The following is a 16,132-nucleotide window of genomic DNA, read 5'->3' on the forward strand; positions in this document are numbered from 1 at the left end:
AATGTTTTTTTTTTTTACTAGTGCACAAAAGAGCTGAGAAAAGGTTACTTTTTTTAAAAAACAAAAAATATATATGATAGTGAATGTGATATTTTTGGGTCTCAATTTCCAGATATTTTATTCACTTTTACATCAGTCCATAGATTGAGCGCTGTCCAATCCTTTTAACAGATCAACTAACTGCATTATGGTTGTAATTTATGAGAGGCATTCTGAAAAATAGAATGTATACATAAAAATCTCTTTCTTTTTTTTTTTTTTACAGATTCGTGAAAATAGAAGCACTTAATAGAAGAGAAAAACAAAAATTAATTTGCATCAAAAGAATTCCTCTTAAAACCTGAGTATTCGGTAAACAGAAGTTATAAAATCAAACTAAGAGGAAAAAAGATTATTGTTGATTTCAGGTTTTTCTTATTAATACTAAGCTTTCCACCTGGTTAAGGCAAAGTAAAAAAATAACTTCCAGGTGGTGTTTCAGGAATTTCATTTGACAGGTTTAAATTTAAATAGTTTTTTAGACAATGCTAACGTGTAAACTGAAAAAAAACATACAAATGGGAATCTCAGTCCGGACTCACATTTTCTTTCAAAGAAGCAGTAATTTCAGAAACTCATTATTTACTCAAAAATATTATTTAAGGAGAGAGTCTTGAATTTGTGATTCAAAATTTCAACGGACTCTCCAAATTATTAAAAACAACTCACATTTTATTTTCCCCAAAGCCAAAAACTCTTTACTACACTGAAAGGGATCCATCAAAACTCTTAATTGATAATATAAAACCAAACAACTTATGATACTCCATAATTTGCACTTTTATCTGATCATGGAACACTCCTTATATGGCTTTATAGCTCAAGATCTTATTACGCATGTATTGGTCAGATGGTTTGGCACCTCATTCCTGCACACATCCAGAATGTCTGGTTTGGGGAAGGCCTTTCCAAAACTCCCCCAGAGATTACTTTAAAAGAAGGCGTAACCAGCCTGCTTTCCCCCTAAGTACGTTAAAATGAAGTTTTCGGTGAAAGTTCTTCAAATAAAAGTTATCTTCAAGAACATTATCATAGTACACTAAGCTTTTAAGTTATAATTGCGGTAATAAACCCGGTTTCGGTGAAGGGCAAGCTTTATTAAGGTATAAAAAAGGACTAGGCAGCGTGTCACACAGCTAAAAGGGACGATCTGAAGTAGAGCAAGGTGATGGTCTCCTCTAGGATAAAAAAAAAGAGAGCAGGTAGTTGAAGATATAGTCCTAAGAAGGCCAAAAAAATGAAGGAGTAAACTGTCAGAGAAAAGCCTTCGTAAGGTCTTGCTGGCAATAAAAAGTGCAAACAGATACACCAACAAAGAACATTTTAAGTAGAAAAAGATATTTTAATTATTTATGTATACCTATTAATAAATAGAAATTACATATTCAACTATATTAATTTAGAATTTTAAAAAACATATATTTGATTTACCTCAAAATAATAAAGTAGCTACCAAATTTTATGTAGATGCAAATTTCGGCTCAACACAGACCTGACATCTTGAGTAAATCTTAGCGCATCCAGTACTGGTAAAAGATTTAACAATGCGGTATCCATGGGATCCGCAAACCACGATTTTATTGGAATTGCGTTATCTGTGAAAATTGAAAATAAAATGTAAATGAATGATCTAGATATGGAATAATAAGAAAAAAAAAAAAAGGAAGTCAAACGTTAATCTCACTAACCAGGATAAGACCTGTATGCCCCAGGTGAGTTGTCCAATATGAATACACTGGATAGATCGGCGGTTACTGCTGATAAGTCTTTGGTGTAAGTGCCTAAGTCAGGAGTACAATGCTGTCTGTAATATCTTCTTTTCAGAATACCTCTATTGTTATCTAGCTTGTCAGCAACACCTGCACCATAGATCTCCATGGATGCCGTGAACACAACTAGTTCATACCACTGGGATACCTGAAGGTGAAAATAAAATTGTCTTGTTTAGTATTTATAGTTTAAATTTTGCGCTACACTATATTTTTTTTAGAAGAAAAATGTCCAACTTACAATATCAAGAAAGAAATCAACATGTGGCCTCTTATGTACGAAAAATCTAACTGGATTTCTTTCTATCACAACCTTGAGTACAAAATCAGGTGGTGTTGCTGTTTTATTCAGCTGTCTAGCGTTGGGTTCATGATGTGAGTGTATCAACGTTTCATCTAAATCTAATACCAATACTTTCCTTTTCACCATACCTGAAATAAAGTGAATATATTAATTAATGATATGTATTTACAATAATTAGCCCACTCTTTGACCTTAATTTCCAGAACATAAGCAGAAATCGATAATGCAATCCCTCTGAAGGACTCGAATCAATTTTGCCATCATTAGCATCTATCAAAAACTTAAAAAGTTTTCTTTAGTAGGCAGAAGTAGAGGATGGGAGTGTACGACATTTCTTTGATAAATTCTTTGTTCTCTAACGAAAATAGTCCAGCAAGTTTCAGTTATTTCTATCTTATAATCGAAGAAGGTTGGGTCTCGGTGTTTAGAAGCAGAACTAAAATAGAAAATGAATTAAAATGATGTGTTATACAATGAATTGAGTTTTTAGAAATATCTTTAGTTATTAAAAAACAAAGCTACAAGATTAAGAAGCTTGATTGACCTTCATACTAGATTGTCTTCAATTTTAACTGTAACGGCTCGCTTTGCAAGGTGTCCCCCGGAGAGCGCATAATTCATGACAAGGAAATCTGCTTTCGTTGCAGTTCTTAAATTTGAATATGGAACCACTTTTCCGTCAGATCTCTATCCGCCAGAGGGTAATATATGCAACTGCCTGGTGCAGTATCTAATATTATGAAAATCTAGAGAAGGGCTACTGATTGAAAAGAAACTAATGGAGCTGAAGCAGAGAACGGACTATGGGAGTTAAGGTGAGACAAAGGAGAGGAATCTAATTGCGAACATATAGGTTTCGTGACCGTAAATTATTCAATTAAGGATTCCAAAATTGGCGAGGAATCGGTCAAATTAAAACAAAAAAAACTCGTCTTTTTGCCAACGTTTCGACTAATTTATTGTCTTCTTCTGATTTTGGCAAAAAAGACGAGTTTTTTTGTTTTAATTTGACCGATTCCTCGCCAATTTTGGAATCCTTAGTATCTAATTACTTCAACAATGAAGAAATTAGGAAATGAAAATTAAAAAACAAAGAAGAAATTTTTAGATTTTAGTTAGACAAACCGCTCTCTGTATACAATTTTATGGGCTCGAAACTCTTCAGCAGAACAGCTGGAATTATGCTAAGATTATCTAGAATAGGCTTGAGGGTTTTGATAGATATTTTGCAGCGATGATTTTGCCTCCGCTGTAAGAGTGGATATGTTTGCCCAAAAGAGCAAAATCCACATATACTCACAGAACTATGATTATATTTGTAGAAAAAAAAAAAAAACAAACATGAATGTTCACAACAAGAGATAATGTTTCCTCGAAATCTATGTTATCTCTAATGTTCCGGAATATTAATAAACGAAGGAATTAGCCTTACATTTTTTTAAAAAAAAGTTTATCTTTTACAGAGAAAGAAACATAATTGTCGAGGTTAGATGTTTAAAACAATATGGCTTTTAGCATGCAGTTTTTGACGCTCAACCTTTTTCATTTTAACACTGCCCTACCGGACAGTTTTAATTACAGATTCAATTGTTGGCGTGAAAGAATGTTCTTCGAATTTATTATCGCCGTCAGCTTGGACAGGCGATTCCAGGACAGGCTTTATCATCTTTCAATAAAAGTTTACTTACGCATCTACTTATATGACCGATGATACACCCATTATTATAGTTTGTAGAACAATAGTTCATTTTAAGTCTTTATTAAACAGCAGGAGTAACGTTCACAGAATTATTTGATACACTCTCTAAGCTGTATGTAAAACTGCTTAAGATGCGTGCATTTAATTGCGATTCGAAACTATACGCGCTATCAATACTAAATTAATTCAAATCATTTATATAATTTACTTAACTGCTATATGAATTATTAATTAAAAAGAATTTATCATTAGTGGGAGTAACACAAATATAAATTTCGATATTATCGAACATGAAAAAAATATTTTTAAAAAATCACCAACCATTATCACCACCACATAGACTGACGATAAGATAATTGAATATAACAACTGTTGAGACAAAAATTATATTTTCATTTTAGTGAGATCGACTTTTTTATTTGTCAAAAGAAATGCATATACTGATTTAGTAGAATGTTAAATAAATTATTCTTTTTGACTAGACTATTTTATGCTTAAACACGTTTCACAAACAATTTTTCTTTTTGACATTCTTTCGTTGTAATAATAACGCTGAACGTTTGATTTAATTTTTGCTACCGAGATTGTCGGACGAGGAATAACTAATTCTAAGGTCGTGGATTTTCTCGGACAGCAGGCGGCTCTGCGAGAGCTATCGGTTCTTACCAGGTCAATTCAAGGGTGGTATATGGGGCTGTCTGGGTGCCATGAAGGAAATTTCTAGTGTGGGTGCCTGGTCATTCAGGGACATAAGGGAAACGAAGCGGCAGATTTATTGGCCAGGGAAGGCTCTGCGGGACACTTCGTTGGCCCGGGAGCCATATTTTGGGGTTTCGAAATGTGTTAAGTCTGCGGCCATTAACTTATAGGGTGCAGACTAGGTGTCTCAGGAGTGGTGGCTGGCCACCACAGAGCAGAGACAGGCGAAGGAGTTCATAACGGGGGCTATTCGCCAAAGGCTGACTGCAGAATTAATCCATCAAGGCTGCGTGGGGCTATAAGTATAATTGTAGGTCTATTAACTGGGCCACTACAGGCACAGAGAACACATGCATCGCATGGGCACCTGGCAGATGATAGCCTTTGTAGGTTCTGTCAGGAAAAGGAGGAGGAAACGGCACTGCTCGTGTAGTGTCAGTGTGAGGGGCTTATATGGCTAAGCATGTTACTTCTCGGGGAGGAAAACCCAAGGCCTGAGAGCTTTACCCAGGAGTCGCTCTCCAGAATTAAGAATCTGATTAAGCGGACGGGTCTGGAGAGTGAGCTTAAGATTGAGGGGAGCCAAAATAGATCCAAAGGGGTCGCAGTGGCGTAGGCCTTAAGGGCTGCCCTATTAGAATCTTATCTTGATTTAATTTTAGTATGCATTTTTTTGCGATCAACTCTTATACAACTGTCCTACCGGACAACTGTAATAAAGAGAGATAAGTGAAGTATTAATACGATCTTAAGAACTAGTTTTTACCGAAAATATCCGCTTTGAAATTCCCAGAGTTCGAAAAATTAAGTATTTTTACAAAATTTGAGTATGTGAAGAAAATTTCTTAACTTTAAAACTTAATCTTTATATTTCGATTGCTTCCGCTTGAACCTAACTGTAACTTCTTATATACACATAAAACTTTAATTATTGTACTTACAGCAAGTAAGAATAAAATATATACATCATAAAATTGTGATAATTATGCAACAATTCCTCTAGGACTCAGCGCAACAATCAACGATGGATGCTGAGAGAAGTCAGAGTAACACTCTCTGCACAGAGAAGTATCCGGAGAGCTAGCAGTTTAGAAGGTCGTGAGGCTAAATTCGGTTTGAGCGACATGGAGAACTGTCTGGATGGGTGGGTCAAAGAAAGGACTTGGTGCAACCTTGATTTGGATGTTGCAAGGTTATTGTGGTGAGAATTATATTAATGGTAACTAACGGGGGTTACTGAGGTATTTGTGGAGAGTTGAATTGGAGAAATAATAGATAGCTTTAGACTTCAGATTTGAAGCATTAAATTCTCTAGATGTTTGATGGTTTCCCGTAAATTCATAGATCCGGCTCCATAAGTCAAGATCTATCTTAATAATAACTGAAACTTATCGATCGTACGTTACTGCTGAAAGGATTTCTTTTTAATTTCTTATTCTTTATACACTTACTGTATAAATAACATTTATTTGAATAAGCTTTTAAAGAAGAAAATTATATTTAAGACAGTTTTGAGAGGTATTTTAATTTTCTTCCCAACACAAGAAATAGATGAGCACACAATGTTCACCAAGATCTTAGAAAACATTGCCTTGAAACAGGAAACTGATCTTCCTTGCGATACGATTATCACAGGAAGCTGGTCCAGTCAGTGTCATGCACCCCACATCCTCCAAACTCTCTAGACTCTTCCAATGATCTTTTTTAAAAATTATTCATACATCTTTTAACTGAAAATCTGGTCTAAGCACACACACGCGTAACTACATTAAATTTTAGCATAATATTTGTATCTTAACCCTTTTCTTGGTAATGTATCTGTGGAGATACATCAGAATTTTAAAAAAATATCTAGTGCCATTATTTTTTAGCGCAAACCTAATATTTTTATGTGAATGTTTAGGTAATTTCTTAGTTTTCGAACGCACGTTTAATTTTCTTTTTTTCTGTTGGTACGACTGATGAGCTGTCAAACATCACTTTATATATGAATATTATTTTGATATTAAAAAAAAAAATTCTGCCAAGTCATGGGTTAAATTGAGACCACCCAAAAAAACGGAAAACTATACAGTTAAGTAGCACTTCCTGCTGGTATGAGTGTGCCCAAAAGCTTGATGTCGGAACTAATGGCTGCAGTAAGCCAAATATAACCTGAACAAGATAACACATTTGTAACCTGCACGATTTTTTTTTAATTTTTGAGTAAAACTGGATCAGGCAATCAGATAGGAGCACAGAATTTTTTCTGAGGACGTACCAAATTATAAAATTTGATAATTTAACAAAATTACAACATTTCTTCTTTAACACTAAACCTACCGACATTTAAGCCTAACTATTCCTACCGTGACCGGTCAAATGACCGGACTTTAAAATTACTTAAATTTCTTATTTTAGAATGAAGATAATAATTATTTAACAATGAAAAAGCGTAGTTTCTTTTGTTTAAAAATAAATCTCGTAGGTTTTAATCTTTTTTGCTTCATTTTTTATAATTATAGGATTCTCAATTGCAAATTTCCCGCTTACTTCCTTTTTACATTTTAGACAGCATTTTTTAGTCTTATTGCCTTTGCAGTATCTTATTTGGCTATTTTCCGACCACTTGTTCGTGTACTAATATTTGTCGTGCTTTTGCAATGGTAACATAAAGTTTTGCTTTGAAATTTCACTTCCGGTAGTTTTTGATACAAAATCCATGCATTTATTCCGGGGCTAAGTCTAGGATATTGAAAACTATTTGTTGAGACCATCTCCGAGATTTTCCACGGTTATATTTCTTCCACGAGCTGTATACATTTCTGATAATTTCAGAGCGACAAACTCCCCAAGCGGAACTATAGGTTCTCTGCTTTCACGTTTTCCCAAAAATGGAAAGCCTTTTATTTCATCGAACGCTAGCCAAGATTTGATACCAAATTTGTCCGGGTTTATTTGGCATGTAGTGAGTAAATCTGCATCTTGACTTTGTTGGGAACAAATGTCCTTGGAAGAGATATATGCTCTTGGTTAGAACAGTTTTGACTGTTCTCTACGAATTTGTTCCAAAATTTAGAAATCAAAGCCAATTTATCGGTTTGTAAACGATTATTTCTTTGATCCACTCGAATAAACCTCGAAAACTTCCGTCTATAAATTTCTGCTCACAATGTTTGAGAAGAATGCTCGTCCCTATTTTTGTTCCATAGAAAAGGGCAATATCGTACATTTTTCGCCTCATATGCACCACATGCAAACAATAATCCGATAAATCCATTATCAAATTGGGTTTTCGAGAGAATTCTGTTTAAATAAATAAATAAATAAAATATTAAATAATTAAATAATAAGTAAATAAAATGAAAATATTCAGCCGGTCAAATGACCGGTCGCGGTAGTTAAGACGGACTACAAATTTTTCTCAAAAATCAATTATTAGAAAAAGAAGTGATTATTAAAAAAACAATTGTACACATATTTTAGGAAAAGTCGTGAAGTTTAATGGCGGTATGATGACGCTGTAATTAGAAAATTTAAATCAAATTTAAAAAACAGTCAATTGACCGGTCGTGGTAGGTTTAGTGTTAAAATAAGATTAAATAAGAATACATTTAGATAATTATAAAAATATCTAAGTAATTAAAGGATAAACTTACTTAACCTATGCCTTGAAAGTGGTGATAAAGGATAGAGTTCATATTTAACCGGTTGATGTTGAACTACCTGAAATTAATAACAACAATATTAGTAATGATTTTTAAGGTAACAACAAAAAAATTAAGGCGTCTTTAAGAGAGAGACTGTTGTTGATCTTTGGAAAAAAAAAAATTGTTACAAAACACAACCCAGTTGGAACCACAAAATTACTGCTAGGTCTTTATTGGAGCAGATCAGCGATAGCGTTATTTTTTTTTTCGAAGAAGCTTGGCATCTCAACAAATACACCTGGACTAACTATCTACGGGTAAAACATCAGACATGTTTAATCTCTCTAGCAAAAATAGTTATCCTATAAAAGGTCTACTACCTTAGCTGTTTGATTGCTGAAAAAACGAAAATTTTGTTTTGTAACTAAAACTTTACTAGTTCACCGTTTCGGACAACAGTAGCGCTACTTTAGGAACTGCTGAAACTTGAATAACCTTCCAAAATATTACAACTGCTGAAACTTCAATAACCTTCCACCTTCCAAAATATTACAACTGCTGAAACTTCAATAACCTTCCACCTTCCAAAATATTACTACTGCTGAAACTTCAATAACCATCCACCTTCCAAAACATTACACTATATCCCAGTATCGAATATTGGTATAATTATTGCAATTATTTAATAGCGGTTACAGTAATTTCAATTTCAAAACCTTAATTTGCACTTCCAGAAGATCGCGAGAACTTTCAATTAAATAATTGTACATAAAAGAGTTAAGCTATAAAACGCAACTATTTACTGGGTTTGGGAAGATGCTGTTCCTCTTCGAGAGTATAGTACATTTTGACCATTACGATCTATTGTGCTCCCTGTACCAACGCTGACATACTTCATAACTCCCATTTTGGTGTTGGCATCGCATTTTTTGCTCACAGATAACAAGATACAGAAAATGATCCATAAATTAACAGTAATATTAATAAATAAGTCATTTTAAACGGCAAAGTGAGAATTATGACCTTTTTTTATACACCTAGAATGTTAGCTCAGTTACAGCACACTGAATATTGATCTCTAATCAACCAAAAAAAATAAAAAAGTAGCAAAAAATACTGCACTAAATTCGTAAATACAACTTTGAGCTGAATTATTAATAAAGCTCTCAGACATGAGAGGAACTTCGACCCTCACGTAATTTCGAAATAGCCTGCATATTTGATAATCACTTTTATTTGATGCTATTTACTACTTAGAGGTCTTACAAAAAAAAAAAAACACTAAAAATAGAGAAATAAAGTATTTCTGAAAAACCATTTTGAGCCTTTCATGATATTCTCTCTCTGTCTCACCCCTTGCAATTCGCTCAATCGATCAATATACCACCACATTAAAAGCTCCTTATCCTTAATACAGTAGATTGAAGATGTGTATTTAAATGTTAAAAATTATCAAGAAGAAATTCTGAAAAAAAAAACATAATTCTACAGAAACATTTAATGTAAATGTTAAATTTTCAAAACTATTTATTGCCCTTAAATGTTCCACACTACACCCAAAACTGAGGCCTAAAAAAACCTTAAAGAATCTTCGAAGATGCCCTCAACGAGCTCTATTCTTAACCTCTTCTCTTATTGCATAACCCTTCTTGATGATATAATACGTATGTATATCCTCTCCTTCTTATTACTCCAGGATCTTATTCACCAGTTTTTGGTTGTACCTATGAATTCGTTTGGCTCTCAAGTGCCCAATTTATTTCCAATATTAGTTTAAGTTTTAAATAGATAATGAGAACTGAACAAGAAAAAATAGATCCAAGTAGGTGTCTTTATTGTGGATTTTTTTTTTAATTCAAAATATTCAGGAGAGAAGTCTCGATACGAACCTCCAGCTAAACGGAGTAACAGTTTTCAATCTCCAGCAATTTTTCGTTCGTAAAACACACCCACAGAAAACAGGTGTACGAGGTGCAGCGCTAAGATAATTATTTCCACATTCGAGAGGAGCCTAACAAATGAAAGCAACAATCTAGATGACTACTTCCACAAACAATATTGCTAAAAAAAAAAAGATAAAACTGATCCCACTCACTAATATTTTGCAAATTACGATGATGTAAGAATCTCTCATGGTAAAGTTTACTAACCTGCTTCAAGTTTAATTTAAGTGAAAGTTGTTTGAACCAAACATTTCCTAAGTGAATAAATCAGAAAGCCTCGACTTTCAAGATTTAGATTTTATGGTAGTAAAATTTTTTTCTCTACTAGGCTCTAAATAAGATTTTCAAGAACTTATCTTAAGTTGAAGAACTCTTTTTGGAACTGAGCTTATCTTACTAAAAATATTTAATAATTTTCTCGTATTTAACTACCAAAAATCCCGATCCTTTTTGGTGACCTCAAAACGAATGTTTCCCTTTTCAAAACTTGAACTTAAAAAAATTTGAGGCAGCCACAATAACTTCCTCCCTCTCACCTATTATAGTCAAAGAAAGTAAAAAAAAAGATAAAATAAAACATGTGAGATGATCTTAAGTAATTCCACCTAGCCTTGGAATATGCAGCAACCAATAACTTCAGAATCTATAGCAACTTGTGTACTGATCGTACGTTATATTCTTTAAAAAAAAACAAAATCAAAAATTATGATTACCCTTGCAAGCCTTGACATAATAAATTTTTATAACTTTTTAGCTGTATTGTAATTTGAATACAACAAACATTTACTCGTATTCACTTGGACTAAAAAAGTTTGCACAGAAATTTAAAGTGGTAATCATCTTTTTGGACAATAAAAATACATACATTCTTTTATGTTTACTGTTTTAACGATTAATCTGTTCATTATTATTTAAAAATTAATCTTCAAATATATGAAATATTGTTTGTGGAATATTAAGTTTCCTGTATATGTAGGATTATTTCAATTCTTAACGAAGTAGCGCGACATGAGTGTTCATTCAGATGTATGGAAGAAAAACACCTACTCAATCAATTTTCCTTTTTATGATTTTTTTTTTTAAGATCTTCTTCGAGGATATGGAACTTAAGACAAAAGACGCAGAACTCTTTTGAAAAGGATTGTTCCACTCACAACTACAAAAATTTCTTTAAAGGAACACAGATTATATAAATAAATTGCAACTGTTGAGCGCCAATGACCTTACGATGTTGACGCGCTTTAAATTAAAAAAAAAACAACACTGGTAAGAGATCCAACACTTATTATTAAAACAACCTGTTTGGTGCATGTATAACGAAGATTTTTAAACACATAATAACGGTCAACAACCGAGTTCAGCCATGTATGATGGCAGAACACAATTAATTAGTAGAATGAAGTTAAAAAACTAACATGAATCAAAATTACTCTGCTATGAACACGTCATGGACTCAAATCAATGTATCGTACAAACCATTGCACTAGTAAATAAGTGATGTGCACGCAATTCTCACTTATCATGATATTCATACTATCAAATATTGACAAGTTTAAAGAGCCTATGGAAAAACTATAAAGTACCAGACAATAATTCAATATCTTACAAATAGAATTGTTGCAAAAAAAAAATTACAGTTATAAAGGAGGATTTGCCCTACATTATAAAGAAAATTTGGGAATTTTATCTTTTATAGAAAAAGAGAAAAAAAAAATTGTCAAAGTTGGGTGTTTTTTCAACGTTACGCTTTTTCGTGCAGTTGTTGACGATCAACCCCAATACAACTGTCCTACCGGACCGTTTTAATATCTACAGAAGCTTTTATTCCATCTTAATACAGGCTCTCTAAAGGATTCTCTAAGAATATTAGAAGAAGTTGACTTACAACTTTCAATAACAATGGGATATTAATTAATCTAACATTAATAAACAAATCGATAGCAATTTTTGAAAAAAAAAAAATCATTAATTAAAAAACGGCTATTTTTGGTTTCATTTTCATTAGGCGCAGCGCAAATTTTGGATCGAAATTTCAGTATAGGACCCTGCTTATATAATTTTTCTCAGTTTCTTTTTTTTCTTAAAAAAACTATCTAAACCCTCTTTCATTAAACAGATTCACACTGGGATCATTAGTTCTGTGTATATCCGAAAATTACCTGCTCAGCCTTACCACACTAGACCAGGGTCCCGTACTAAAGTTCAATGAAATTTTATTCACGTACTGCTAGAAAAAAATTTGAGCGGTGGGGACTGAAATATTTTATTTTAGTGAGAATTTAATATTGCCTTTCAAATAATAAATCTGATTTTTTTTTTTTTTTCAGTAGACGGTAAAAATAAAAAAATAACCGTCCTTGAAAGCATTTTTTTTACTCTGTCTCACTCATGTAAGAGAGTAAATTAAGATGAGATTGTACAATGTTAAGAGAGACTTTAAGTAAAGTGGGCTGTTTTGATCTAAGACTGTCACCAAGAGAGAGGGCCAACAACTTTAAAACACGCAATCACATTTAAATAGTGAAAAATAATAAATAACAGTACTCTAAATAAATAAACTTAAACAAAAAAAAAAATTAACTGGATTCAAAATACTAATTGATACTATTAAAAATTGAAAATGCTCGCCCCCCCCCCAAAAATAAAATTGGGGCTATAATTAAACAATTATATGAAATGTTTTAAAAGTATTAGCGAAGGTCATATTGCATATGTTACATTTGGCAGAGTTTCTATTTGGCATCTAACTTTAAAGTATTGTTAGAATGAAACACTAAATAAAAAAAAAAATCAACTTCAAACTCACACATACCTAAATTATTATCTTCAATCATTTTTGTTGATTAAAGTTTATTTCAATTAAATCTTACGAAGTATAAAAATTAAATAGATATAATAAAACGAAATCAGAAATAGGTACAGACGAATTCTGATTGCTCATATTTATTTTAAGGGCACTCATTTTGTTAATTCAAGGGGGCCTCAATACATTGGTTAATATCAAGAGATATCTCGAATTGTAGTTAAGAATTTTCTCTTAGCAACCAAAATTAAAGAGATAAAATAAATAATACTTATACGGACAATCTAGGCTACACGTTTTGTTACTCATTCACTCTACTTGTGAGAATTCGAAGAAGGCTATCTACGAAGAAGGCTCGTGGCAATTCGGTTATCAGGAAAGCTTCAGCAAGAATGAACCAACCTAGAGACGATTATAAAAAGATATGGATTTGAGAGAATTTTTGAAGCACTTTTTCATGCCTTTGTATAAATATCGCATGTTTTTTTCAGACCACACATAATTAAACCAATCATTCTTTTTCTCAAAACTTCACAAATAATGAAAACGATGCAGTAGTTGTTCAGGACCTTCACAGAAAAAGCGAAAAGAACACAGCATAAAGCGCATATCCAACAAAGCAATAATTAAGTTGGAAATGAAACACAACATTGTATGAGACCATTCTTAAAAACTGATACGACTTTTTTGAAAATGAAATAAAGCTTTTAAGAAAGATACAAAAACTCTTCAAAAGAGAGCCTAAAAACTACACTATAAAATGAAAAATACTCGAATTATTTTTAATCAATATAACAAACAAATTGATTCCCCAGATTATAAGCCAATTAAATTCGGTTTTTTTCTTTTCAATGCTATTTAAGCCACTGATTTAAGATGCTACAGTTATGTTTTCTTACAAAATCTTACAGTAATTAAATTTGTTACGACGTTACACCGCTTACAACTTAATAAATAAGACAATTTATGTCTTCGCATCAAAGCAATGATTTACTTTATTAGATGCACAGAAAAAAATTAAATGAGTGAAACTAAATTGAATGATAGATTCATATAATTAAAAAAAACAAACTGATAATACAAAAATAAAAACTTACCTTCAAATAGTTATTACAGAAATTACTAACGTAAGGTAGTTTCAACGAGATCAAGAATATAAAAGTATACGACAATATAACGGTTATGACATTAATAAAACGGCACACACAAGTTAAATAAAAAAGTGTAATAATTAAATAAAACATCATGACTATAAGAAGTAACCAAATATCTGGTTCCCTAATACAACACCAAACAAATTCAAAAATAAGCTTTTGGAAATAGATTATATATGACATGATTTGATAATCCAAGTTCCCCATCACACTTTACAGACATGGTCAATGTGTTTACGTTTTAATTAACCAACGGTTTGGAAAGAAAGCTCACTACATGTTTACAAAAATTTTGGTTATTGGCTGAATTGCATATGCTAACATGATAATAAATGCTATAACCAACTAAACACAATTACTTATTTTGTATCATATAACAAAATACAATGAATTATAAATAATGCTAAAAGAGTAAAACAAAAATAAAAATTAAATGATTGAAATAGAAAGTAAATTATTATCTGTTTGAAGCAAATATAATCACTGAAAATTATGGTTGAACCTACAGGATTGGTATAGGTTATATTCGATTATATGAATAAAATATTATGCCAAAGCAGCACCTTCCAATCTTATGTAATCATATACTGTTAAATGAGAAATTTCAAGTAAAAACTGTGATTTACAAATGAAAAGTTTTGTACTTACATTTCTAACCTGCTTCTTAAACAAAAAGCAAATGCACGTCCAAACACGCGATGCTAGCAAATAACAAGCGCGCAATCCCATTAGCACTTGTTTAAGCATTTGGAAAAATTTTAAGCATCCGGCTAGTAAAATATTAATAAAAACATGTACTGTTTACATGAATTCATCACAGGTTCTCAACGGTCCTTCGCCATGATCGACCCACACTGAACACAACTTTCGAAAATTAGGGCTTAGAAATCGTATCTCGAATTTGAAAGGTACATCGAAAGTATAAAATACTTTTTATTTTAAGGAGAAAAAATAATTTATCAACAGTAATTAAAGATAAAATTTAATATTAATAATTACTTCTAAAAATTTTTATAGGTTGTCGGCTTATACAAACGTCATTAATATAATTTTAAGTGATTGTTACAATCTCCCCACTCCGTGAGTCGTATCTGCCTTCACAATCACGTTTTATATGAAGGAGGAGTTGGTATTGATCAGAGTAAAAACTACTTTTTACTAATTCTTAGGGCATGGAAGTGGTTTTTAAATCTTGAATGGATCCAATCAGTTAGCAGAAGGTAGTATTTTAGTAGTTTTATTGAGTTCAGATTATTGAAGTAGTGAAAAATAACCGTATTAATGTGATAATTTTTTCGATATGACTTCTTACTGCTACTGCCCTTTTTTTTGATAAAACTGTTCGTATAGCGTATATTTATTCATATTAATTCTATTTCGTTTATAAAGTAAATAGATTGTGTCAATTAACTTCAAATGCATAATATTTTTACATCTACTTCTTTTGTATTATTAACAATCAAATGTGAACCAGCTACTCTTTACAGGATAATAGTTAAATTAAGATGATTGGTGGACTCTTTGTGTACAATCATAAAGGAGAAGTCCTCATTTCAAGAGTTTATAGAGATGATATTGGAAGGAATGCCGTTGACGCATTTCGAGTCAATGTCATACATGCCAGGCAACAAGTCAGGTCCCCGGTTACAAATATTGCAAGAACTTCATTTTTTCATATTAAGGTAAGATTGATTTTTAATTGATGTCCAACTTTAATTTGTTTTAATTACTTATGTTTGTAGATACTGTACTCTTTTATAAATCTGTTAAATCTCAATTTGAGCTCAGTTTTTCATTTTAGTTTTATTATTATTATTATTTGTAAACACCCTAATTTACTTTTGTTTAGTGAATTCACATGTCATTTGGGTTAGCTTGAGTGTTAAACATTCTAGAGTATCTAAACCGAAAGGAATTTTGATCTTTACGGTGTACCAAATTTGGGTTAATTGTACCGTAAAGAAAAGTAGAAATGATTTTTTTAACTACATTTTAAACTTCATGTTTTATAAGTTTTACCTCGACAAAGTATATTTTCTAATTATCTAGCACTGATGGTTTTCATCAAATTCAAAATTATAAAGTATTTATGG

The 16,132-nt window shown here is 32.0% G+C and overlaps 2 protein-coding genes across 4 annotated transcripts in view; one reads left to right on the forward strand and one right to left on the reverse strand.

The window, feature by feature from the left end:
- Positions 1–14,818, reverse strand: Dd (CTD nuclear envelope phosphatase 1-like protein dullard). 2 transcript variants are annotated; one of them, XM_074113036.1, is made up of 6 exons: positions 14,688–14,818; positions 8,149–8,215; positions 2,050–2,240; positions 1,728–1,956; positions 1,471–1,634; positions 1–212 (listed from the first exon to the last, which is right to left on the reverse strand). In XM_074113036.1, the coding sequence occupies exons 1-5, from the start codon at positions 14,784–14,786 to the stop codon at positions 1,489–1,491; spliced, it is 732 nt and encodes a 243-aa protein (XP_073969137.1). In that variant the 5' UTR covers positions 14,787–14,818; the 3' UTR covers positions 1–212; positions 1,471–1,488. The 2 variants fall into 2 exon arrangements, with proteins under 2 accessions (XP_073969137.1, XP_073969136.1); XM_074113035.1 differs by lacking the exon at positions 14,688–14,818 and adding an exon at positions 13,983–14,363.
- AP-2mu (adaptor protein complex 2, mu subunit) overlaps positions 14,809–16,132 on the forward strand; it is a 20,755-nt gene continuing 19,431 nt past the window's right edge. Inside the window, exons 1-3 of one of the 2 annotated variants that reach the window (XM_074113030.1) lie at positions 14,809–14,947; positions 15,057–15,379; positions 15,527–15,721. In XM_074113030.1, the coding sequence (XP_073969131.1) occupies positions 15,545–15,721 (177 nt within the window). In that variant the 5' untranslated portion in view covers positions 14,809–14,947; positions 15,057–15,379; positions 15,527–15,544. The remainder of the gene's footprint in view (positions 14,948–15,056; positions 15,380–15,526; positions 15,722–16,132) is intronic. The other variant, XM_074113029.1, reaches the window with a different exon arrangement.

Source organism: Rhodnius prolixus, unplaced genomic scaffold, assembly GCF_049639745.1.
Source record: "Rhodnius prolixus isolate KJV_2025 unplaced genomic scaffold, Rpr scaffold_7, whole genome shotgun sequence".
Lineage (NCBI taxonomy): Eukaryota > Metazoa > Arthropoda > Insecta > Hemiptera > Reduviidae > Rhodnius > Rhodnius prolixus.

Coding starts and splice junctions, on each gene's coding strand:
- Dd (XM_074113035.1), bottom strand. CDS start 14,246: ATGGGGAACTTGGATTATCAAATCATGTCATATATAATCTATTTCCAA. Junction 8,216..13,982: donor TCTGTAATAACTATTTGAAG/GTAAGTTTTTAT, acceptor TATTAATTTCAG/GTAGTTCAACATCAACCGGT. Junction 1,957..2,049: donor TTGATTTCTTTCTTGATATT/GTAAGTTGGACA, acceptor TTTCACCTTCAG/GTATCCCAGTGGTATGAACT.